General features: G+C 44.9%; 1 protein-coding gene across 1 annotated transcript in view; it reads left to right on the forward strand.

Annotated features, from left to right (window-relative positions):
• LOC122209758 overlaps positions 1-26,564 on the forward strand; it is a 36,098-nt gene that overhangs the window by 3,752 nt on the left and 5,782 nt on the right. The window contains exons 3-7 of the mRNA XM_042921916.1: positions 12,030-12,121; positions 14,549-14,670; positions 19,908-19,984; positions 25,404-25,518; positions 25,819-26,038. Coding sequence (XP_042777850.1) covers positions 12,030-12,121; positions 14,549-14,670; positions 19,908-19,984; positions 25,404-25,434 — 322 coding nt within the window. The 3' untranslated portion in view covers positions 25,435-25,518; positions 25,819-26,038. The remainder of the gene's footprint in view (positions 1-12,029; positions 12,122-14,548; positions 14,671-19,907; positions 19,985-25,403; positions 25,519-25,818; positions 26,039-26,564) is intronic.

The raw sequence follows: 26,564 nt of genomic DNA on the forward strand, positions 1-26,564 counted from the left end.
GTGGGTCACAGGATCACCTCCCTGGAGAGGCGGCATTTTCCCAAGGGCCAAGGCCTTTCCAGCACACGGATTGCATCTTTGCAGCCGTGCCCAGAGAGCAGGGCTTGAGAGATTGATCTGAATATTTGAAGGTGGGGGCTGCTGCTTTCCATCCTCAGAGAAGATGTGTCACTTTAGAATTAGAATATTCTGGTGAGGATAAATTAGCTGCCCAACTTGCCCATCACGAAGGTCCCGTAAATCGTGGATTTTCTGCAACCCTCCTCATTTTTTCAAAAAAGCAACAAATTAAATTTTGGAAAATATCTATGAAAAACAATGGTTTCAAATCTAGAATACTAACTGTTTTTAATGATTATGTTTTTAAGATTTTTTCAATTTTGTAAACATTCTTATTATTGATGTTTTGTTTATTTATTTTTGAGGGGGAAGGTGGAGGAGCAGAGAGAGAGAGGGTGAGAGAGGCTCCATGCCATCTACGTGAAGCCCAGTGTGGGGCTCGGTCCCACAAACCATGAGATCGTGACCTGAGCCAAAATCAAGAGCCAGGCGCTTAACCAACGGAGCCACTCATGTGCCCCTAAGATTTTATTTATTTATTTTTTGTTATTTTTTAATGCTTATTTATTTTGAGAGAGAGCGCACGCGGGGTTGAGGAGGGTGGCAGAGAGAGAGAGAGAGAGAGAGAGAGAGAGGAAAGAAAGAATCCCAATAGGCTCCACTCTGTCAGTGCAGAGCCTGATGTGGAGCTTGATCTCACAAAATGTGAGATCATGAGCTGAGCTGATACCAAGAGTCGGATGCCTAACTGACTGAGCCACCCAGATTCCCCCCCCCACCCCCAAGATTTTGTTTTAGGTAGTCTCTACACCCAACGTGGAGCTCAAACTCACAACCCTGAGATCAAGCATCACATACTCTTTGAGCCAGCCAGGTGCCCCTTAATGGTTCATTTGTTAAAGGGCCAAAGTGAATACTCTTCCCCAACTCATTAGTCTAATTTGAATATACTGTACATATAATTTTTTGTCTCCTTTTTTTGTTGTTGTTGTAATGGCTGAACAGTATTCCACAATGTGGTTTTAGTTTATGTGACTGTTCTTCTGTTCATTATTTGGGTAGCTATGATTTTGCTATTAAAGCAGGGCTGCGATAAACATCTTTGCATGTGCGTTTCAGTTTTCCAGTGAGATGGATTTCAGGGGAGAAGCCTTTGCAAAGTGGTCCTCGAAAGAGGTTGTGTCCGTTTCTGTTCTCATGGTAAAAGAGATGCTGAACACAGAATATTCTCAGTCTCTTAAATTGTTTGTCAGCTGGCAGGTGGATAATACCTCTTAAAATTTTTTATTTTATTTAAAAAACTTTTTTATTATACTCACTAGTAAGACTATTTTTATTAAAAAAATTATATTTATTTTTGAGAGAGAGAGAGAGAGAGAGAGAGAGAGCAAGCGGGGAAGGGGCAGAGAGAGGGAGAGAGAGGATCCGAAGCAGGCCCTGTGCTATTAGCACAGAGCCTGACGCGGGGCTCGAACTCACAAACTGTGAGATCATGACCTGAGCCGAAGCCAGACGTTCAACCGCCTGAGCCACCCTGGCGTCCTAAGACTGAGCATTTTTAGTTCTTCACTATCTCTGATATTTTTTTACATGACGCCTTTCTCCTTATCATTTTCCTAACTGGGTTTTTGTTTCATTTATGTTTTTATTGGTCTGTAAGAACTTGTCATATGTATGGTAGTAGTCCTTTGCCTACGTATGTGTTCCATTATTTTCTCTCAAACTGTTGCTTGTCTTTAAGTTTAGCTTGTACCATACATTTCATGATGCAGAAATTCTGAATCTTTATGGTGCCAAATCTGACAGTCTAACTTTATGGCTTGGGGCTTTTGGGTAACGTTTTATGAGACCATTTTCAATCACTGCCTTTTCTTTCAGCCCTTTTACGGTTTTGGCTTCTATTGCTTAGAGCATTCATCTATCTTTATAATTTTGTATGTTATAAGTTAGCGGTTTTTGTTCCTACACTGTCCGTTGATGGTCTGTATCCTCCATTGATTTGAAATATCACTTCCATACTAAATTCTTACGTATACTTTAGCACAGCAATGCGTAGATCATCCTTGACTTCCAGTCGGAATTGCTTTTTTCATTTCGATGCCTAAACATTTTGACTTGCGAAGTGTTAGTCGTGACTTGCCAAGAGCTCCTCTAGCTTGGGGTAAAACAGGGTTGTATCAGGGACTAGCACAATCTCCTTAGTTCATCTGAGCAGCTGTACTCCAGGAAGAAAGAAAAGAAAGCGATACTAACCAAAGCATGTGTTTGAGTCTGTGAAAGCAATAGGTTTTCAGGGAGTCCCACCCTGTAGACTTCTACATACTTCTCATTGGCCAGAATTGGGCAGGTGACCTCACCCCTAGCTGCAAGAAAGTGTGGGAGGGGAGAATTTCTCAGGGGGCAGATTGATACCTCAAACAAAATGGGGGTAAGGAGGAAGGGGTAAGTGGATATTGAATGGGGAATATCCCCCATCAGAGGGTCAGCTATATCGCTCATCTTTCTTGTTCTTCAGAATTTCCCCAGGTATTCTTAAGAGACAGAGGGAGAGGGGAAGGAAGAAAATGGAGGTGGGAGAGCAGGGGTGAGAGGGTCATGATTTATAAAATAAAATGCTCAGGTCTTTAGTGTTCAGTTTCATGAGTCTTAACAAGTGTATATGGTTGACTCTTGAACAACATGGGTTTGAACTGCACTTATATGTGGCTTCTTCGATAAATGCAGTACAGTACTCTAAACGTATTTTCTTTATGATTTTCTTAATATTTTCTTTTTTTAGTGCTTATTGATTTTTGAGAGAGAGAGAGAGAGAGAGAGAGAGAGAGCGTGCACGAGGAAGGGAGAGGCAGATGAGGGAGAAAGAGGATCCAAAGTGGGTTCCGCACTGACCGCAGAATGCCCAATGCAGGGCTCGTATCCATGAACTATGAGATCGTGACCTGAGCTAAAGTCAGACACTTAACCAACTGAGCCACCCAGGTGCCCCTCTTCATATTTTCTTTAGCCTACTTTATTGAAAGAATACAATATATAATAAATCTAACGTACAAAATACATGTTAATCAACTGTTAAGACTTCTGGTCAACAGTAGTCAATTTGTAGTTACGTTTTTGGGGAATCGAAAGTTATACTCAAAGTTTTGATTGCACAGGAGGTTGACACCCCAACCCCTGTGTTGTTCAAGAGTCAACGTACACGGTATATCTGTGTACCACCGCCCAAAACAAGATATAAAATATATCTGAAACTCTAGAAACTTCCCTTGTTATATGTTTCTAATTAGTCTCCTTACCCTCACCAGTCATTTTCTGGTTTCGAAATCTGTGGTAGATTAGATCTCCCTGTTTTCGAATGTCATAGAAATGGGGTCATACAGTATGTATTATTTTGTCTTCTTTCACTCAACTGTGTTCCTTGAGATTCATCCATGTTGTTTGCGTTATCAAAGATAAAGCCAGGGGCGCCTGGGTGGCTTGGTCACTTGACCATCTGTCTCTTGATTCCGGCTCAGGGCATGATCTCACGGTTTGTGGGATTGAGCCCCATGTCTGGCTCTGCATTGACAGTGCAGAGCCTGCTTAGGATTCTCTCTCTCTCTCTCTCTCTCTCTCTCCCTCCCCCCCACCCCCTGCTCCTTCTCTGCGTGTGCATCCATGCACACACACAGTCTCTCAAAATAAATAAACATTAAAAAAATTTTTTTAAAGATAAAGCTAGATACTAGTTCACGTGATGAGGACAGAGTTTAATCAGTAATTAACTATTCCAATAAGGAAAAGAGTCCAGAGTGAATGAAACTCAACTTCAGTTTGTACAGAGGAGATTTTAAAGAGAGAATGAGGGAGGAAAGTTGGGGGTGAATGAAATCAGAAGTAAAAAATTACAAAAGCCAGGAAAGGTATTGGTTCATGTGAAACCACCTGGATTTGCTCACTGGGAGACAGGGACCTGATCTTTCAGTGTTGGCTAGAAGAAACAATGGGTGCTTTTGGCAGCCTTGAGTTTTCTCGGGCAGGCACTAAGGGGTACCGGAATCATCCTAGGGGTGGAGCCTTGAGCTGTTAAAGTCTACATTAGTGTTTGTTCGAGTCTCTATACAGTAAGTCAAGGTTGAAGCCTAGTGGAGAAGAGGGCTCGAGGAACCTGGCTAGAGTTTGGTCAAGGAAAGAGTCTTTGTCAGTGTAGTTTGTTCCTATACATGTATGAATACACCATGATTTGTTCGTGTGTTCTCCAATGATAGGACATTTGAGTTGTATCGAAGTTTTTGGTCATTGTGAATAGGCTACAAGGGACATTCTCATACAAGTCTTCAATTTCTCTCAAATAAATGTCTAGGAATAGAATTGCTTAGTCACAGGGTGGGTATATATTTAACTGCTAGACTAATTTCCAAAGTGGTTTATCGCTTTACACTTCCCACCAGCAATATATTGAAACTCCAGTTGCTCAACATCCTTGTTAACATTCTGTATTGTCAGTGAGGGTGAAAGAGCATCTCAGTATGGTTTTAAATTGCACTTCCCTGGTGACTAGTGATCTTAGGCATCTTTTTGTGTGCTTATTGGACATTCCTACATCTTTCGTGAACTGTCTGTTCAAGTCTTTTGCCCATTTTTGTTGTTAATGGTTTTTGGTTTTGACTCATTGGAGTTTATTCTATATTCTGGATAGGAATTCTTTGTCAGATAGATATATTGTATGTATACATACATGGGTAGGAAAATTAAAATTGAAAATATTGACAATAGCATCCAAAAACCTAAAGTGGGTAGGAATAAATATAATGAAAGACGCAAAACAACTTTACACAGAAAACCGTAAAACATTGTTGAGAGGAATTCAAGGAGACTGAAATAAATGGGAGATACGCTTTGTTCATGCATTGGAAGATTTGATGTTTTGAGATGCCTGTTCTCCTTGACTTGATCCGTGGAATCAGTGCAATCACCGTCAAAATCCTAGCCATCTTTTTTTTTTAGAAGAAATTAACAGATTGTTTTGAAAATGTATATGGAAACGTGAAGGGTCTTGAATAGCCAAAAAAGTCTTCAAACGAAGAGCAGAGTTGAAGCACTTAAACTGCTTAATACTGCTTAATTTGAAGACTTGCAGTAAAGCCACAGCAATCAAAGTCTTTGGCATAGAGATAGATCAGTGACACAGAATAAAGAGTCCAAGAAATAGACCAAACACAAGGACTGTTGGTTGATCTTCACCTAGATTGTCAAGCCAATTCAGTGGGCGAAAGGGACGTCTTTTTAACGAATAATTCTGGGTAAAGTGGAAATTCAAGTGGAAACAAAATGGACCGTAGCCCCTACCTCGTTCTGTACACATGAATTTGGGATGGATCATAAACTGAAATATAACAGCTAGAACCATAAATCTTTTAGATGAAACCATGAAAGCATATGTTGACAACCTTGAGGTAGGCAAATGTTTTGGATACAGAACAAAAAAAAAGCACTAATTACAAAGGAAAAATGGATGCACTGAGAAAATGAACAGGCAAGACAGACTGGGAGAAAATATTCAGACTACATGTGCTTAAATGTTTTATTTTTTCCAAAAGAACTTTCGCATTATTCAGGCCCATGACATCCTGTTACTATATTCTGTATTAACTGGGTTTTTTGTTTGCTTAAGTCAGATAGGAGACATTGTACCATGGGAACTTTCTGATTGACTTCTCCTGCTTAACTCACCCTCTTGTGAATGTTGGTTCCTTTTTCATAAATGCCTTGCCCACTAGTCAATGAGTACTTACAGTGGAGGCAGTAGATTTTAGGACATATTAACCCTTGTAAAGTAATTGGGTGTTAGCTGAAGCCAAAAGGCAATACCAGTAGCCTCTGTTGGGAAGAAACGATAGCGTGTGAGTATTGAGGCTCAGTTTTGTTTTGTTTTTTTTTTAGGTGATTCAACACTTAAGGCCTTGCGGATCTACTTAAGAAAGCAACAGAGCTCACAAGAAAGGAAACAAACTGGAAGTCTGTTTAGGTACAAAGTCTGTTGCCCTTAAGACTTTGCTTCCTGCCTTCCATGTATAACCAAGAATAAAACTACCAAGAAATAGAAACAAAAAAAAAAATGAGACTAAAAAAAAGAACAATAAAATTAACAATAAGAGGTAGAGCAGTATCTTAGGCTAGTATGCAGTAGGTAGTTCAAATTTCAAACTTAAAAATTGATGCTAAGAGTATCGGATTGATTTTTGCAATTGCATTTAAGTACATTGTATGTATGTGTATGTGTGCATACGTTACATATATATGTTTAATGTACATATATATGTGTGTGTGTGTGTACATATATACACACACACGACCATGTAAACACACACATATACACACAGACACAGATATCATTTAAGCAACTGAAGTGTCGGGGGAGGGATCCAAATCCAGGTGGGTAAATAGGTGGAAAAGCAATAGAATGAAATTTTCTTTTTTTTTTTTAATTGTTTTAATGTTTATTTATTTTTGAGACAAAGACAGAGCATGAACAGGGGAGGGTCAGAGAGAGAAGGAGGCACAGAATCTGAAACAGGCTCCAGGCTCTGAGCTGTCAGCACAGAGCCCGACGTGGGGCTTGAACTCACGGACCGTGAGATCATGACCTGAGCCGAAGTCGGCCACTTAACCGACTGAGCCACCCAGGCACCCCTAGAATGAAATTTTCTACAGGGTTCTGCAGCTTGAGGGACCGACCTTCACCTCAGTGTGTAAAGCAGTGCCTTCCACGGGGGGTCATTATGAGGGTTGTAGGCGTTCCGTTCCTATCGGTCAAGCATTTGCAATGATGCCTGGCATTGTAGTCAGCTCTCAGGAGGGTTGATAGAAGTAAAATGAACCTGGCCTTGATCCTCACTGGCTGGGAGAGCGCGGAGGGCCCCTGCCCTTTCCTTCAGGTGAAGAAATCCCTGGCGGTGAGCATGTCACCCCTTTCCTGTTGCAGGTGGTACTCATGCCTATAGGGCAGAGTCAGCAAATGCACTCGAGTGAGTAGGCGGTCGGCCCAGATCAGTGTTTCCCACGGAAGGAATGGAAGGAATGTGAAATGACTTTAGGTGGCACACATGAAATTTTAATAGGTAGGTATTTATTATAGCGTGTGTTAGAAGAAAATCCCAGGTAGCACGTCAGATCCGAGTACTAAAAAAAAGCGAGTTGATTTAAAGAAATGTTACACTGAACAGGTGGTACGTGAATGTCATGAAAATTTCAAAAGCAAGAGGGATTGACCGAAGACTGCGAAATAGGTCTTCCCAAATCTGAGATTTTTGATTCTTTGGGTTTTAAACAAAGTCAGGATACACAAAGAGAGGGGATATTTTCTGGGTTTGGGCAACAGAGGACTGTGGTGGGGGCAGACAGACAGCAGCGCTAGGTGCACAGCGTCAGTGTAGAGGCGACCACTGTTCACCTTTTGGTGCCTACTCTGGGAAGTCTTGATATGTATACTGTACATGTATGTATATTCACGTGTACGTGAATGTACGCATTCATCTAACAGAATTGGGAACATTCTGTACGTAGAATTTTGTAGCTTGCTTTGTTCACCTGATACCGTAACCCCAGGTTCAGTGTTCTTACCGAAACCTTTTTGTGTTCATTCTTGACTATTTCCTTAGGGTAAAATCCTAGAAGTGGGATTGTTTGGGCATCGCGTAAATATAACTCTTCAGCTTTGAGTACCAGCAGCCGAAGTGCCTCGTGGCATGGCAGTGACAGTTTACAGTTCTGGCGGCTCAGCTGCCCTCTTTCTCATCCTCACCAAAGCCAGGTTCTATTAAACGCTTTTGTTGCTGATTTGATAGCAGATTTACTGCTTGCTGTTTCTGCTTTCATTTTGCATTTTTTGGTTTCTTTATTTTGTATATTCAGTGATCACTTGGCTCTTTGGTGATCTGCCCATTTTTGGCCTTTCTTCGGGGATATTAGGATTTTTTTCCTTACTGATTCGTAAGTTCTTTATGTTTTAAGGATGTTACTATGTGATGTCACAGGTACTTTTCATCGCTTAATATTTGCCTTTTACTTTGCTTATGATATCTAAGCTCACTGTTGCTCATGTGGTGAAGGCAACACTGTATTTGATCCATGCTGTGACACACGTTCTTACGTCTTTGCCATCAGCTGTGATTTATTCTCGATGTGTCCTGCAGTCACTGCCAAGTCGTGTTAGAGTTGTCATTACCTGTGCGAGTGGATGTGGTCATTGTTGCTTGCGGCAGGGCCGGATGACTACACCGTCAGCTCTTGGGTGCTTCTGCCCACGTGCCTTTTAAGGGCCATTTGCAGAAGGAGCACAAATCCTGATGCTGTTGGAGAACCATCCATGGATACCTCCTGATGAGATCAAGCAAGGCTCAGTAACAAAACCTGCACCTGGAGGGTCGGTAGCGTGGAAGGAAATCTTGGAGAGGATGATGGTGATCTCTTGGGGATGCAGCCTTGCCAATGCCCTTGGCGGCCCGAAGGTCAATATTGTGTGGAAACTCACAGATACCCCAGAAGGGAAGACTTAACCCTCTTACTGCATTCATCCATTTCCTTTCAATCCGCTCAAATAAGCACAAAAGGGCTTTTGCAGGAGCGTCTGGTGGCTCAGTCAACAGAGCATGCAGCTCTGGATGTGGTTGTGAGTTCAGGCCCCACGTTGCACACAGAGCCTACTTGAAAACTAATTAAACAAACAAACGGGCTTTTTCCAACAAGCACATAATTAAAATTGTAAGCAATAAGAAAAACATTAACTAACTGGCAGTGTTTCTTCTTTCTTTTTTCAGTCTTATAATTGATAATGTCTTAGATGAAATATGGCATATAGTTCATGGAGAAAAAGTTTAAAACATAGAGATAAAGTAAAACACACACACACACACACACACACACACCAGAAATCGCCAGTTCCCTAGTACTTGTCTGCAGATACGCACATACGCACATACACGTGTTCACGGGCACATTGGCTACATCGGTTTTTGGCCTAACATTTTTCCCTTCACGGTGTCTTGAACGTCTTGGCATGGCTGATCCTTCTAGCTCATATCTGAGATGACCGGTTAGTGTTTCCTTGTGTGGATCCACCATGTTCAGCTGGGCTCCCAGGGGTGACAGAATTCTAAGCTCTGAAACGGGTTGCCCATCTCCCTTTGGAACTTCCCATCAGCAGTGCCCGCTAGTTCTTTGACCCGTGCTCTTCTTAGCAGTGCTCTGTAAATCTTCTCGTGTTAGCCACTCTGAAGGGCAGATCAGTGACATCCTTTTCCTCCCAGAAACCACTGGCAGTCTTCTAGATCTGGAGACCAGAAGGAGACGCATGTTGGAGACATTAGAAAGTGGGAGTCGTAAGGACTCGTGACCGGATACGTTTGTGTTCTGTCCCCACCTGTTACGTTTGTGCACCTCGCCGTGGTTTGGGGCCGCTGCACGTGGCTGCAGAGGTCTCTCCCTGGCTCCCACCACCCGCCTCTCTAGTTTTGCCTTGATTCTCCGCTGTTCCCCAGCCTCCCTACCGACTTTCTGTTCCTGGAACATTCCAAGGCGGTTCCTGTCCAGAGCATTTCTGTCTGCTCTTCCTCCTGTCTAGAACGCCTTTTGCACAGCTTTCTCCAGTTCTGTAAGCACCCAACTCAGCCCATTCCCTTTTCAGAGAGGCTTTCCCTCTCACATTCTCTAACGTAGGTCCGTCCGTCCTCCATGCTGTTGTCCTTCATCTGTCACAAGCCCTTCCTTATCTTTGTGTCTGGTTCACTAGTGTGTCCCCAATGGCTGGCACTTAGCAGACACTCACCAAAGATGGCTTGATGGAATCAATAGTATTAACTTGACCGAGGATACGGTTGAGAGGAGGGGAAACGGCTCGTTGTCATCCAGAGGAGGGCGGTAGTAAGTCCAACGCAGAGCTTGTGGAGGGGGGCAACTCGATCAGCTTTTCAGCAGGTAGGGCTGCTGGGCATTGGAGTGAGTGCCTTCTTTGTGGTGCGTAGTCAGGCAGTGGCTTGGTGTTGTTGAAGGATTCTGGCATCGGATGTCAGGGTTGACCAGGTCAGTTCCAAGGCCCCCTCCAACCCTTACGTCCATGTTTGATGTTCGCATCACTCGTCTGTGGTTCTTGGACTGCAGACACGGCCTTTACCACTAGATGGCACCAGGTGATTCCTTTGAGGCCGGTGCTCCTCAAATCCGCCAACAGGGAGAACACCCTCTTCTCTCTTTTTTTACTTATCGAAGTATAGTTGACATACAATGTTACATTAATTTCAGGCGTGCAACATAGTGATTTGACAAATCTACATATTACTCAGCACTCACCACGGTTAGGTGTCATCACATCTGTCACCGTACTGTTTTAACAGTATTATTGACTGGATTCCCTATACTCCACTTTTCATCTTTGTGCGTTACTTATATGACTGGAAGTTTGTACCTCCTAAGCCCTCTTTGCCTATTTTGTCCATCCCCCCGCCCCCTCTGGCAACCACCACCTTGTTCTCTGTGTTTAAGAGTCTATTTTGTGTGTTCGGAGAACAGACTTTTCATTGCATTTTACCCCAAACACCCACTTCAACCAAAGCTTCAGAAAACCGTCTTAACTCTTACAGTGTGGAATACATACTGATATTGTCTATTTCACTCTATTCGACTGCATTTTCACAGATGGAGACTTGCAAACTACTACACTGATTTTATTATACGGATGGGTCATAATTCATCGTTTGAAAAGCACCGTTTTAGACAGCCGAGCCTGTTCACCCTTGTAAAACTTGGACAGTCGGGGCCCGTAGCAAATCGTGTCCCTTAATGAGTACTTTGTGCATTTCCGTGCTGACTTGCTGCCTCGAGAAGCCAAAAGTATGTGCTTCCTTGTGTGTGTGTGTGTGTGTGTGCGCGCGGATGTGTGAACGTGGACATGAGAGAGACTGGGGGGGATAGGTTTGTACAGGATTAGCACCGACCACAGTCAAGGCAGGGTAAGCCTCGTCAGTGGACGTAAAGAGAAGATCTCATATCTGCCTCTGAGACCTCAGACTCTAGCTGCGTAACAGTCACGCACCCCTTCCCCTCTCAGCTTGGTCATCAAGAAACACGGAAATGAGCTCCTACACTCAGGATATCACTTAGGATGCTTCAGGGTGTAGCAGGTAACAGAAGCCTGACTCTGTTCGGTTTAAGCGATAAAGACATTTAGAAACTCTCAAAATGTCTGTTGAGAGGTAGAGCGGGGTGCAGGCCCACAGTGGCTCGGCCTTAAGGATCCAGGTTTCTTCCATTACATGTCCTTGTCCGAAGGCTGGTTCCACTCATGGTTGCCAGAAGACCTTAAGTGGTCATTGGGGTTTCAGATCCCTGGCTTAGAACACTAGAACTTTGATTCCCTGTCGTGTGGCCTGGGGAGAGGTTAGGTTACTGTAGCATTTTCCAGGTTGTAGTGCATGCCAGAGGGTAAGCTACAACGGCATTTTCTAGGTTGTAGCTGTTCTGTTTATTTGTTCCTGGTTTTTCCTTTTACTCCTTAAGGGACGTGAAATGACAGAGCTGGGGGAAATACTTAGGGAGTCATTATCGAGTTTTACAAAACAATTCTAGATCTTTCCTGTGGACCCAGAACTTCTGGTTGAGTAGGGTTGTCTGAATAGTTCTGGCCAGTGAGTTTGCCGAGTGAATAAACGGTTGCACGTCTTCTGGGTGAGGTATGAGGTGAGGTGATATGCTCTCCAGGGTCCTGGGAAAGGAATTAGCAGTCAGAATAAAGAGAGGTGACACATGGCCGCCGTGGGAAGGGTGAGAGGAGTGTAAGTGAGCACTGGGCGGATGGCTGAGTCTGTTTACATTTGTAACGGAGTGCTAAATGGGAGTGTGTTGGCCTTGTGAAGTAGATGGTTTTCCTCCTTGACCTGGTTCCTGAGAACCTGAATCTACTGACGTCTACTCACCTGCCTCCTTTTTATCCCTTCCAGGTTTGCAGTAAACATTGGCTACTCGCATGACCCTTACATCCAGCATTTTGTAAGACTGTCTAAGGAGAGGAAGGCCCCCGAAATTAACAGAGGCAAGTGACCCCCTCCCTTCTCACTATTCCCTCATCAGCTGAGAGGCCTGGGGTTTTAGGGATTCATTCTTTTTTTTTTTTTTTTTTTTAAACAATACAAATTTATTATCTTACAGTTCTGAAGGTCAGAAGTCAAACATGGGTCTTACTAGGCTAACATCAAAGTGTCATCAGGGCCGTTTCTTTTGGAGACCATAGGGGAGAGTCTATTTCCTTTTCTTGTCTACCTTCTAGAAACCACCTACATTCCATGGAAGATGACCCCTTCTCCATTTCAAAGCCAGCAGTGTAACATAGGGATTCATTCTTAACATGAGAGTTCCAGTGTTCCTTCTCTCCGGTAGTATATGAAAGTGCTTATTTCCCAACATCCTCACCAACACAGTGTATTATGAAACTTTTCATCTGTGTTAATCTGATCCATGAAAAATGGTATCTTACAGTAAATTTTATTTTAGATTCCTCTTATTTTTGGGTGAAGTTGAAGATCATTATGATTATTTTTTAAATATATTTTTTAAATGTTTATTTTGAGAGAGAGAGAGAGCGAGCGAGAGTTCACTTGCTTGCAAGCAGGGAGGGGCAGAGGGAGAGAGGGAGAAAGAGAGAGAATCTCAAGCAGGCTCCATGCTGTCAGCGCAGAACCCGATGTGGGGCTCAAACCCTTGAACCGTGAGATCATGACCTGAGCTGAAATCAGGATTCGGACACTTGCTTAGCCCACTGAGCCACCCAGGTGTCCCAAGATCATTTTTATATGTTGAAGGGCCATTTATATGTCTTTTACTGTGGACTGTCTGTTCATGGAAGGAATGACTTTTTTTTGGCCTTGTTAAAGTGATAGTAACACTGTTAGGCTGTACAAGTCATTTCTATCAAGGCAGTGAAAGGATTTGAGACAGGAGGGTGACTTAGTCTCAGCCAGATTGAGAAATTGGCCAAATGACGATAGTTGTTGTGGGTGCAGGGCATCTTGGCCCTAAAGATGGATCCTATGGGTAGTTTCAATAAGAAATGCAAAGAAATTTTAAAGTGGTGCTTCCTGAGAATAAGGACATGGTACTTACTTTGAGCTGAGGGTGAAACTAGGCATCAGTAAGATTGGACGAGGCCTGGCTAAGAGGCCTTAAGCCTCCCTCCCGCGCTCTTGAGGACACTTTCCTAACAGACGCTGCAGAGGCAGGGCCCCACCATGGTGCCCTGGGTGCTGGGGGCCCTGGGCAGCAGGTCAGCCCTCCGGCCTTCCTTCTTCCTCTCCCTGGGTTGGCATCGCTAGACTAGGGCCCCATAGTAGGAGAGTGCTTCCCAAACAGCGTGTGGGGAGCATTTTAAAAATTTTTCCAATGTCCAGTCCATTGTGGATGATACTCTGTAACCCACGGTAAAAAGGATTTACTAGAAAAGTAAAATGGAAGAGACATGTAACGTTTATTTATTTTTGAGACAGAGAGAGAGACAGAGCATGAACAGGGGAGGGTCAGAGAGAGAGGGAGACAGAATCTGAAACAAGCTTCAGGCTCTGAGCTGTCAGCACAGAGCCCGACAGGGGGCTCGAACTCACAGACTCTGAGATCATGACCTGAGTCGAAGTCGGACGCCCAACCGACTGAGCCACCCAGGCGCCCCAAAAGAGACATGTAAAAAGACAAGCTCAAATTATTTACTAGTAGAATCCACAGACATGAAATCCCTATGTCAAATTGCAGTAAGTGTCTATAAATGCCACTCAAATTTTGTTCTTAAAATAGTAATACTGTAAGCAGAAGGGCTTTAGAACCCAGATCAATTTTATCTTCCTTTCACCCTCTTATTTCTTGTCTCCTCTGTTCCAGCTTCCCACGCCAGAGCTTAACAAGTCAGTTTATTAGGCACCATTTGCCTGTGCACCGCCCCCCGCCCAACCCCGCCTGTGGTGTTTTACAAACATCCAGGCTCTAACCCGCACAGGATGGAGATGAAGGGAGCACGCTAAGAAACATGGCTGTCTTTGCTTTGACATTTATCTGCCCCATTTCCTGACCCCAGAATACTTTCCAGAGGGTCTCCCAATTTTGAGTTTCAGCCGAATTCTGAGTAGCTCTCACTTAGCCACGAAAAGACACATTTCTAAGAGGGACATTTAGATCCCATGTTTTGATATAAAATATTTTTCTTTCATAGGTAGAATTAGGGGGCGTTGCGTTTTCCTTAAGGTAGTTGATCCAACCATTAGATAGATTGTGCTTATTTTGGTTCAGATGGCTTTAAAAAAAAAAAAAAAAGGAAGAGAATTTTAAAGTCATTACTTCTCCCATAAGGTCTCTGGATAACCTAAACCGCTACCCCTGAAGAAGGGCAGAAGGGTTGTGTTTTGTCCTCCTGGTGTGAACTTTGCAAGGTTTATTTCCATCATCACTGAGTCATGGCTTGTCTCTGTCTCTCTCTCAGGATATTTTGCTCGCGTCCATGGCGTCCGTCAGCTTATAAAGGCATTTCTAGGGAAGACAGAATGTCCCTGTGAGATTCTAAATCTTGGGGCTGGGATGGATACCACCTTCTGGAGACTAAAGGTAAATTAAAAAATACCGCCCCCTTGTTTCCCCAATTATTTAATTTTGTGAAGGTTCCCAGCGGGTTCAAAATGTCAGGGGCGCCCTGGCGACTCTGTCGGTTGAGCACCCGACCCTTGATTGCGGTTCAGGTCATGATCTCTCGGTTTGTGGGTTCAGGCCCCGCATTGGGCTCTGTGCTGACGGCACAGAGGCTGCTTGGGATCCTGTCACTCTCTCACTCTCCCTCTCTCTCTGCCCTTCCCCCATCTCTCTCGCAGAATAAGTAAATAAACATTGTTTTAAATGTTAGAAATATATTCAAAAGGAATGCGGTGACTGCCTGTCCCGCGTCCCTGTCCCCATCTGCTTGCACCTGCTGTGCAACCACTGTCAGCCACGTACGTGATGTCACCAGGGCCCTAGATATGTGCCTTGCTTCTTAGCTCCTGCTGTCACAAACAGGGCTTTTGATCCAAATCCTTGTATACATTCTCTGCGTGTGTGCGAGAGCCCTGCCAGTGGAGTAGCTGAGACCAGGGGCCCAGGCATTTGCCGTTTTGACGACAACAAAAGACTTTACTGTCGTCGTGACGGTGTCTTCAGTATAGCTTGGAGATTTGCAAGGCTGGGTGATGGTAACATGACACAAAGCCCTTTTAAGTTTAGTTATTCATTTTGAGAGAGAGAGAGAGACAGAATCCTAAGTGGGGCTTAGATGCGGGGCCTATCCCACGGAGCACGAGACCGTGACCCAAGCCGAAATCAAGAGTCCGAGCCCAACTGCCTGAGCCATCCAGGTGCCCCTCCATTCTCTGATTTGGTCCCTCACCTCCTTCGTTAGGGTTCAAGAGCAGGTATAATTACACTCACTCACAGAAGAGGAAATGGGTCCAGTTAGTGGCAGAATCAGGACCACAGGCCTGGTCTTTGATTCCGGGCTGGAATTGTAGCACCAAACCTTTTCTCTACAACGATCTCACTGATTTGCTTTCATTGCTTTCTCTACGCAATCTCACTGATTGCGTTTTCTTTTTTGTAGGTTTGTACAGATCTCTCTTGGTTCTTCTGTCAGGTCGGTCATGTGGCAGTCATGGGTACGTGCATTTCCCCAGATTCTTGCAGAAGTACACCAAGATAAACTAGAGTGTGTGGGCCTAATGCGACCTGAGTGTGTATTTTGTCCCTCATCAGCTCACCAGATGAGGTCTTTGGTCATCGGTGCCCCCAGCCTCTCTCTCACTGAGGCGAGAAATCAGTGGCCTCAGCACAGCCTTAGTATTAACCGGTTGCCTCTGCATTCTTCATTCAGGAGAAGATAGCTAACGTTTCTGAAGGGCGTGCACATCCATGACCTCGGGAATGAACATGAGAGCTCTGCAGGTGGGGGGGTGGTACCCAGACGGGGCAAGGCGGGCTCCGAGAGCTCATGGCGTCCCCAGGTCGGACAGCCAGTGGCGCTGGAGCATGGAACAAACAACAGGCTGCAGTTCGTCCACATCCAGATTCCCTCCTTGTTCTCTCCAGAGAGCCCTGCGGCTGCTCGGGGGGTGGGGGAGGGGGGCTCTTTGCTATAGGTCGGCGGTGCCTCTGGGCCTCAGAGAGCACGGCGTGGTGGAAGGAACTGGAAGAGAATGCAGTGGCAGAATGCGTGCGGTGTGAACAGAAGCCACGGGAGAAACTCCTCCTTTGGGCTTGACACCCTTTTCAACGTGGTCCCGTGGTTTGGTCTCTCCCCCCGCCGTGTAGGTGGGTTAATCATTACTAAATCTGAGATTTTTATTTTTTTTTTTTTTTTTTTTATTTTTATTTTTTAAATTTTTTTTTTTAACGTTTATTTATTTTTGAGACAGAGAGAGACAGCATGAACAGGGGAGGGTCAGAGAGAGAGAGAGGGAGACACAGAATCCGAAACAGGCTCCAGGCTCTGAGCTGTCAGCACAGAGCCCGACGTGGGGCTCGAACTCACGGACCGTGAGATCATGACCTGAGCCGAAGTCAGACGCTTAACCGACTGAGCCACCCAGGCGCCCCTGAGATTTTTATTTCTGAGCAAGGTACACTGAAGCTCATGTGCCCCTTCCAAGGAAAAGGTCATCTGTCAGCAGTGAGGAAGGAGAATAGTGCAGGGTCTGAAAAATTTGGTGGAGTTTTTTCGTTTTGATAATGACATCAGTCTAAAGGGTTTTAAAAAACCTAAGTTTCTTTTTAGAAAAATGATGCTTGTTTGCTCTCTGGAGCAGGAGCTGAACGGGCCAAATTTAGGCTGCCACCTATGTTGGTAAATAAAGTTTTACTGCAACACAGCCAACTCCCAGTTCCTTCCATCTTCCCTGTGGCTGCTTTAGCCCTACGGCAGCAGAGTGGAGAAGTCACAGCAGAGACCGTCTGGCCTGCAAAGGCTAGAGTACTGGCTGTTTACAGCAAGTTCGCTGAGCCCTGTTTTTGAGCTCTACGTGCTTCTGTAAAAGAGGAGGGGAGATCTCGTCGGCTAGTCTTGTTGTCTGGTGCACCTTCCACCTGGGAGGGTCCCCTGGCTGCACCAGCAGAGGCTTGGCTGTGGGTCACAGGCTCTTTGCTGCCGCTGGTGTGTGAGCTCGTTCTGTATGACGTCAGGCCCCAAGACCAGTCGAAGGGACAGTTGAAGGCTCCCACCTTCAAGCAGCGGGTGAGAGAAGGATGCAGGAAAGCCAGTACAACCCCAGACAAAGAATAAAGGGTGAGTGAAACCCTTTAAGGGACCTCAGCTTCTTGGTGTCTCTTGAATCCTATTTCCACACGGCCAGAGGATCAAGGACGCAGGGGGTCAGTCTCAATATGGCAGCCTGTGCAGCGGTCGGCCACGTTGGGTCTCCTTTGAGCCTACGGGATACTCTTCCTCACGGTTGTCCCCGGCTGCCCTCCGGTAGCTATGCACGGTCCCGGTTGCCTTCCGTGCCTCCTGTGACGTGCGAGCTACTGGCGAGTGGAGTGTCGGAAGGGCTCGGGGAATCCCAGAATAAAAAGTTGAAGCGTCATGTCCCGCAGCCATTTGTTGCCCCTTCCCCAAAGGCAAGAAAGAAGATGTCTGTTCCTTAAAAGCTCCAGTGTGCCTTTTGGAAGCTTTCCCTCCATGGTGACCCCTTAATCGGCATTCTTAAGAGGGCAAGTAGCTGATGAGTGGGAAAGCTCTTTAGAAAGTCAGAAGTCCTAGACGAGCCATAGGATCGTATGCTGTCCTGCATTTGCTTTTGTTCTCCAGGCCTTCTGGAATTTTAGCGTGTCCTTAACTTCATATCGTGTGAGCGAAATCCTTAGAGGGTGTTCTGGAATTTCCTAGCAAAAGTCATCTTCTGGTATGCTCTAAACGTTTCCTCCAAATATCTTCGGACAGCTTTTTACCAGGCCCTGCCCTATACACGGGCAGGGGGGCGCGGCAGCACCAAGAGAGAACGGTTGAGATCGGTGAGCGTGTCTCTTCTGATGGGTCAGGAGACTGTCTTTGTCTCTGTCTTCCTGTCTCCCCCTTCCTCCTTCCCCCTTTGTCCCCCAGACCAGATCCCCTGAGATTTTCCAAGGGCTGAGGGGTAGCTGGCTCTCCCAGTTCTGACACTTGCCCTTAGGGTCACCTCCTACTGGAAAATGCTTGCTTGTGATTGCTGCCTCCCTGCCCGTCATGCTGTCGTGGGGGGCCGGCTCCCTCTCGGTCCCTGCTGTCCATCGCTCGTTACTGTGCACGTAAATGGTGTTCTGCGCAGTTGCTCGAGTCAGAAAGAGGGGTGTCATCCTCACCCCAGCTCTTCCTTAATCCCGGCCCACACCTGCGAGGCCCACCACCGGGTTCTGGGCACCAACAAGTGTCTTTTTCTTGGTCTTTTTTTCCACTTTAAGGAAGCGGCTCTGTACTTGTGGAATGTAAGTACAGGTGGATACGGAGGCGTTAGAAGAGCGCTTTGGGGGGGCGCCGGGCAGGTCACCAGGTTGTGGAGCGCCTTGTTTCTTTCCCCAAGCTTCAGGGGCATCGGGAGCTGCTGCAGGCAACACGCAGGGTGTCGCTGAGAGTCCAGACAGCGGTGTCCTTACAGTGTGTGCAGTTGGAGAGCTGAGGAGGAGAGAATGCGTTCGTGAATACGCATCGGGGCTGAGGGATTGATTGGACGTGACAGAGAATGTGCTAGGATGGCCAGGGGGCCAAGGGGAGACCAGGCCGGGGATGCAGAAGGGGGAGCAAGGTCGTGTGTGTGTTTGTTTGTGTGTGCATGTGCGCGCGCGTCTGCCACGCTTTTTTACTGCAGCCCTCAGTAAAGATAAATGTACACCCCAGGCCAAGACCTACTTCTAAGTACCCATGTCAATAAGGTTTTTAAGTTTATTTATTTAACTTGAGAGAGAGAACCGGTGGGGGAAGGGCAGAGAGAGAAGGGGACAGAAGATCCAAAGCGGGCCCTGGCCCCCACGTGGGGCTCAAACTCACGAGCCGTGAGATCATGACCTGAGCCAACGTCAGACACTTAACCGACGGAGCCACCTCGGCGCCCCGTCCCCATGACAGTCAATGATAAAGGCACACACGTGGCACTTACTAAGGCAGGCCCCGTTCTGAGTGTCCCTTGTGTGTACTTATTTCCTCATTACTCCTCACAACCCCGTGAGGTGCTGTCCCTGTCTCTGCTTCGCAGAGGAGGGAAACTTGGCCCAGGGAGTGGAGTGACTTTGGGGCCTCGCGGCAGACAGGCGGTGGAGCTGGGATTCGAACCCCCGTCCCCTGCTCCAGAGCACCTGCCCTTTACCACCCGCTGTATCCTCCCCTCACAGAAAAAAGTAAACGTGTCACAAAACAGTACTCACCCCCACTGTGCGCGATGCTTCGGGATTTTTGCTGTTTTATTCCATTTTATCCCTCAAATGCTGGTCAGCATTGGTGTCCTGACCCTCTCTGATTCATCTCGATCTGCTTTTTGGAAAATTCTGTCAGGTCCTACTCCCCCAGCGCCTCCACATACCCCCACCTCCATCCCAGGCACTGCTCCCCCAGTTCAGGCTCCCCGTGACTTCTTCCCTGGACAGCTGTGAACCCCGGACGCCCGTCCTCCATCCATTCCCCACGTGGAGACCACAGTAATCTGGAAAATACATCTCTGCCCATATCGTTCCTGCATGTCAAACCCTTAAGTGCCCTGATGCTCTTCGGGGCCTAGTACTCGCTCGGTACGTGAAGGTGGTCAGTAAATGTAGGAGTGAATACATAATTCTAGAGCTTACTGCGTGTTTTTCCTCAGGATGAAGATCTTCTCCCAAGTAAATATTTTGAAGTGGACTTTCCCATGAGAGTCACGAGAAAGCTGCACAGCATCAAGTGAGTATGGCTTTGACCACAGGAGAGAGCCCGGTAGGATTCAGGAGCAGCGTTCAGGAGGCGGCCGGTCTGAACGCCAGAGACCTCATTTTAGGGGACTCTTCCCTTTTACCCCCTTCCCACCTTCCTTCTGGCCCCAAGATCCCCATTCCAAACTGTCTTCAAAATGAAATGTCCCCTCCCTTGCAACTCTTCTGTCCGTTAACGTAATTTCTCTGAACACTTAATAGAAATGACCTATAGTGGTTTAATTTTAATCTGAAATTTAAAAAAGTGTTCTAATGTTTTATTTATTTTTGAGAGAGAGAGAGGGAGACAGAGTATGAGTGGGGGAGAGGCAGAGAGAGAGAGAGAGAGAGAGGGAGAGAGAGAGAGGGAGACAGAATCCAAAGCAGGGCCCAGGCTCTGAGCTGTCAGCACAGAGTCCGATCTGGGGCTTGAACTCGTGAACCGTGAGATCATGACCTGAGCCAAAGTTGGACACTTAACCGACTGAGCCAACCAGGAGTTCCAATAATCTGAATTTTCATGTGTGCTCCGGCTACTTCTGTATCTCCAGAGCATAGAAAGGGGCCTGGCTCAGAGCAGATGTGTAGTAAATAGCGTTTGAATGAATAATGGGAGGCCAAATTGGCCATTTACTATATATGAGATAGTATGGGGGCCACCCTGAGTCCATGTTTTAAGAATTCTGCAGTTATAGATGGCGAGTTTGTGAATCTTTGCTGAGAGCTTTGGTAGCACCATGTGAAATGCTTCACTCAGATGATCTCATTGAGTCGTCAGAGCCGACTCAGGAATGACATGCTTTTATTAGCAGTTGAGGAAACCAAAGCTCAAAGAAGTTAAGCTAATTTCCATAAGGTTTCCTGTTGACAAAGGGGTAGAGCTGAAATTTAAACCCTGACCTCAAGCCCAAGGTCAGATTTTCTCAGTGGTTTTTAACGTATACTTTTTCCCCTTCTTTTTAAATTAGTCATTTAAACAAAATCTTAAGTCTTACATTTAAAAAAACTTTTAGTAAACATTAAAACTTTCACCTTGTCCTTTAAAGGTGTGTAATTCCCACAAGCTAGAAATATTTTTCAAGTTTTTTTTTTTTCCTAACTTACCCTATGGAATCAAGTTTTCCCCTTTTCCAAATACAAGATTGTATTACACGGAATGTGCATTGTATCTAAAAAAAATTTTTTTTTAATATTTATTTATTTTTGAGAGAGGGAGACAGAGTGCAAGCTGGGGAGGGGCACAGAGACAGGGAGACACAGAATCCGAAGCAAGCTCCAGGCTCTGAGCTGTCAGCACAGAGCTCAACCTAGGGCTCAAACTCATGAGCTGTGTGCGAGATCATGACCTGAGCCGAACGAAGTTGGATGCTCAACCGACTGACCACCCAGGCGCCCCACGTAGTGTGCATCTGAGATGCGCTATGGCATCTGATGCTGTGCAGCCACAGAATACGACCTAGCTTGTTAGGACACCGAGTCAAATAAGAGCAGGTGGGCTCTCACTTAAGCCTACAGGAGGTTTCTGGGGTGAAAGATGTGTGTATGGTGGTTGCGATACTGAAATCGGCTCTCGGATGTCTAATTTTTTGCACATTCTGGAGGAGAGCAGAGTCATCACCTAAATGTTACTGGACGTCAGGTCTGAGTAGGAATCGGTTTGTTTAGTTGTCTGTGATTAATAATGGTTAAAATTTTTAATTGAGTGAGCAGAAGCAGGAAACGAGAGATGGCTTGGAAAACACTGCAACGTTTGGAAACATACCACTAGCCTATCTTTGGCGGTTTCTACGTCTTGAGTGCTTCATGATCAGTTTGTGACTTGACGTCAGATTCGGAGAGTAACGCTCACTGACCTACTCTGAGAGCTGATCCACTGAATTTTTCATGTGTGTGCCTAGGGTCAGACGTCATTAAGCAGCAGGCCCTCTGGAGTCACCCTTGCTTTGAGCAGTAGCGGTACCTACTGGCCATTTCGGTAGTGGGTGTTTGCATTTTTTCACTAACTAAGCTACTTGACTCATTTCTCTCTCTTTCCCATCCTCCCATAGATACAAGCCTTTCTTATTACAACCCATTATAGAATGACATTCAGAGGACACACTGCAAATTGGCAAGTACCCTTAACCTAAGTAATACAGTATGGGCTACCTCTCTGCTTTTCTTCCCCTTTCTTTTTAAAGATGGTGTGTGTGTGTGTGTGTGTGTGTGTGTGTGTGTGTGAGCGTGCGCGTCTGAGTCTGCGCGTGTGTGCACCTGACGTCATAGAGTGTATACTTCTGCATCACATCTACTGTGAAGGAACTTGAAACAATTGTTTGTATGGCCCCTCTTAGATGTCCATAGGTCCCAATCTGAAATCTTTTGAAAAACATTTCAGTGAGCTGCAAACATTTCAAATATAGGAGCTTTTTCCCGAAAATCTTTCCTTGGAAAAATCCAGTCCGGCAGCCTCAGACCCTGACTCCTACATGGCTGCTTCGTTGAGAGGGAATGCACATGCCCACCACTGTTGTCTCGTACCTGACCCGCTTCACCTGTTACGTTAGGTCCTTGGCCCCGGGGCTCAGTTTTTCCCCGTAAGTTTTCAGTATGAGTGTTTCCAACAACTCTTTCCTCCCTTCTAAGCCTTTAAAACTAACGTCACAAACACTCTTCCAGAATGTTCCATTGTGTTCAGTGTGTGTCTGACAGAGAAGTTCAAGGGGCTTATTAATAATTCAGGTCAGAAAACATGCTCAGAGACGATGGCCTTAGATGGTGGGCACAGATAACACAGGAAACGTCAGGCAACTAGACAGGCCTCTACACCAGCACAGTGCCCTCGTCACGCTCCTAGTGAACAGACTCCCACAGAAACTAATATCTCCTCCATCCTTTGTTTCCCTCGTACAAATTTTAAGTACAACCTTCTCAGGCTTTGCCATTGGCTGGCACATCTGCTTTCTCTACATCGTAGCCGTCATACTTTTCTGTATATTTGGTTAATATTTGCGTCAGAAGGATTAGCTGTAATGAAAGGGTTAGTTAGCACTTTGCATTGCCTTCGACCCATCAGTGTAGAAGCATGTGAAGTAGAAAGTAAAGACCCTGCGTAATCTCTCCCCCCACCACGATAACCACTGTGCAGGGTGTTTTCTCCTGTGGATGGACAGTGTACCTAGAGGCAGGTAAATATCACGCGTAAGAAAATACACATGTAAATAGAATCCCGTGCCCGGCCCGCAAAAGGTTCAGTAAATTTTTGGTGAAGGAGTATGCATATATTGAATAAATAAATATATATGATGTAGATCAACATGTATTTGTTGAAAGAGTGAATCTATACTTCTATAAATAAATAAATACAGTTATATGTATAATTTTAGTAAAGCGAATAATTTATACGTACTGTTTTGAAACTTGTTCTTCGTGCATCCTAGGGAATCACGGCTGTCTTCATGTTGCCAGATTAGATCTACCTCGTTATTTCTGGTGACTTCGTAGTACTCCTCTGCATGGAAATTCCATTTTACTTAACGTATTCGCTACTGATGGTCCTTTAGATTGCCGCCTTCTTTATGGTTTCCTATTAAACAGTTTTGTAGAAAGTCTAGTTATATGTGCATATTCGCAGGAATTGCCAGTTCAAAAAATTGTATCTTATGAATTCTAATAGCTACTGCCAAGCCGTGCTTCAAGACCCTTTCGACTAATTTGTATTTTCACCAGAGTAGATGCGGGTTCCCTTTCCCTACACCCTCGCTAACACTGGCTACTACCATTTTAAAAAATTCCTGCCAGTCTGCCAAATCTATGAATTAAAGATTTTTTTGTAACTTTGTTTTAAATTTTTTATAACTTTGAACGTGCTAGTGAAACGGAGTACCCTTCCTTCCTTCTGTTGGCCTGTGGGATTTCTTGTAAATTTCCTCTGCTCATATATTTTCCAGTTGCATTGTTTCATTTCCTTTTCAATTTATAGGAATCCTTTACAACATAAAGCAATGTTCTTTGATACAAATCCCTCATCAACTGTTGATTGGCAGATTTCTTTCTTAGCCTTTCACTTGGTTTTTAACTCTGGGTTTGTGTCTTGTGTGGGCAAATTTTCTAGTCCTGTCCTTGATAGTTTTTGATCTTGCCATCATTCTGGGAGAGGGACAGTTGAAATAAAAATTAATGAAAATACAAATGTGAGTGAAAATTTGAGAAAAGTGATAGGCGATGATAACACTGACACATTTTCATTGAAAAATTGCCCTATTTCATTAAACCTTTGAGGCTGTGATTGCAAGAATCACACTATCTATTTACCGTCAGGAAAGAAAAGGTGCTGATAAGTTAAACCGAAACGTTATTGACTGATGCATCCTCATTTCAGAAATGTGAAACTGAGAAAAAATACGCATCTTGAAATTGATCATTTCTTAAAGCTGAAATATGCACGAGGTGAAACTTAAAAGTATATAAATGGGCACACAATGAAAAGTCAGTCCGAATGAGTAAATCAAGGGGGACGTCTGGGTGGCTCAGTCAGTCAAATGGCCAAGTCGTGATTTGGGCTCAGGTCAGGATCTCACAGTTCATGAGTTTGAGCCCTGCACTGGACTCTGTGTTATTAGCACAGAGCCTGCTTGGGATTCTTTCTCTCCCTCTTTCTCCACCCTTCCCCCGCTCTCCCTCCCCCACCCCCCTCCCCCCGCCATCTCTCAAAATAAGTAAGTAAATGAACCTCCATGTACCCATCACTGAACTTTTAACTGTGGCCAATTTCATCCGTACCAGTGGTTCTAAAAGTGTAGTCCTGGACTAGTGACATCACCACTGCGGAGCACTGGTTGGAAATACAGATGTCTAACTTTTGAAAGAATCTGACAAAATGTCTACTGCAAGATCTGCTACATCAGAAACTCGGGGGGTAGAAGCCATCAGTCTGTTTTAACAAGCCCGCCAGGTGATTCTGATGACTGCCAAAGCTCGAGAACCACTATAGAAACCATGCTGTCCGATCTCTGTGGGAGTATTTTCTTTTTTTTTTTTTTTAATTTTTTTTTTCAACGTTTTTTATTTATTTTTGGGACAGAGAGAGACAGAGCATGAACGGGGGAGGGGCAGAGAGAGAGGGAGACACAGAATCGGAAACAGGCTCCAGGCTCCGAGCCATCAGCCCAGAGCCTGACGCGGGGCTCGAACTCACGGACCGCGAGATCGTGACCTGGCTGAAGTCGGACGCCTAACCGACTGCGCCACCCAGGCGCCCCTCTGTGGGAGTATTTTCAAGCAAATGTTATCATTGTATTTGTAAATACTTTAGAAGCTATTTTCTTTTAAACATAGTATCTCACAAATTGGCACGACATTTAGAGAGTGGCCAGCTGATCGGTACCAATACTTAAATATTTTACCCTTTGACCTCCTAATTCTACTCCTAGAGACCTACTTAACTGGACAGGTGCTTCATGAGGTCTATACAAAGATGCTCATCGCAGTGCCTCAGATGGAGAAAATTTGGAGATACCACAGGCCTAATCGTGAGGGCTTGGCTGAGTAAGTTGTTTTATCCACTGATGGAATGCTAGGGAATCATTACAGATGATGATGTCATTGATATTACTGTTAAGTAGGAAAAGTAGTTTTCAAAAGAAGAATTGGCCCTGTTTTCTTTTTCCTGTGTGATGTGTGTGTACGTATTTGTGTGACAGAAAATGTGCTTATGTTGTGTGTATGGGTTTATGTTGTATGTATAGAAGACTGCAATGTTCTATACCAAAACATTTAATAGTTGGAAGATGTGATTTTCATTCATTCCACCCTCCTCCTTCCTGATTTTTTTTTTCCTTTTTGCAGTGGGACATGTATTTCTGTAATGGAGAAAAAATAATTGAATTTTGAAAAGAAATCCATTGAAATGATCACCTCTGGATGAATTTCTGTTGAAACGATAATCTCTTCTTGGCTTTCCAAATGGACACCTGTTGGATTCAAAGAGCTATGCCATTATTGGAGCAGATCTCCGAGATTCACCTGAACTCGAAGAGAAGCTAAAGAAATGTAACGTGAATCCACAGTGAGATCTTGTTTTAACCTCTTACGCGTTTGTGATTTCATGCGAATACGAAATAAGGTCAGGTGAAAGTGCAGCATGATACCCGTGTTCCGTTTTTAATTCTGAGATGTTTATCATTTCATTGCTAGGAGGGAGGTTTTCTAAGTCTTTGAGAAGCAATGTTTCTCCTGTTTTCACATCAGAATCACGTGTATTGCTTTTATAACATACTGATGCCTGATACCATAAAGTTTGAGAGAAGATAATTATATGTATAGAAACCTATAACTGCAGGGCGCCTGGGTGGCTCAGTTGGTTAAGCGTCCAACTCTTGATTTCCGCTCAGGTCATGATCTCACGGTTGGGGAGATGGAGCCCCATGTCAGGCTTTGCGCGGAGAGCTTGGAGATTATATTAAGTATGCGTGTGAAAGCAGTTGAACGGAAATTGGCGCATAAGCTATAATCTGTAGATTATGACAGTTGCGGTGGTAACCAGCAGCAACCCGCTGCGAACGTAGAAACACACCATTTGGGCAAATGTGCTA

Source organism: Panthera leo, chromosome E3 (genome assembly GCF_018350215.1).
Source record: "Panthera leo isolate Ple1 chromosome E3, P.leo_Ple1_pat1.1, whole genome shotgun sequence".
Taxonomy (NCBI): Eukaryota; Metazoa; Chordata; class Mammalia; order Carnivora; family Felidae; genus Panthera; species Panthera leo.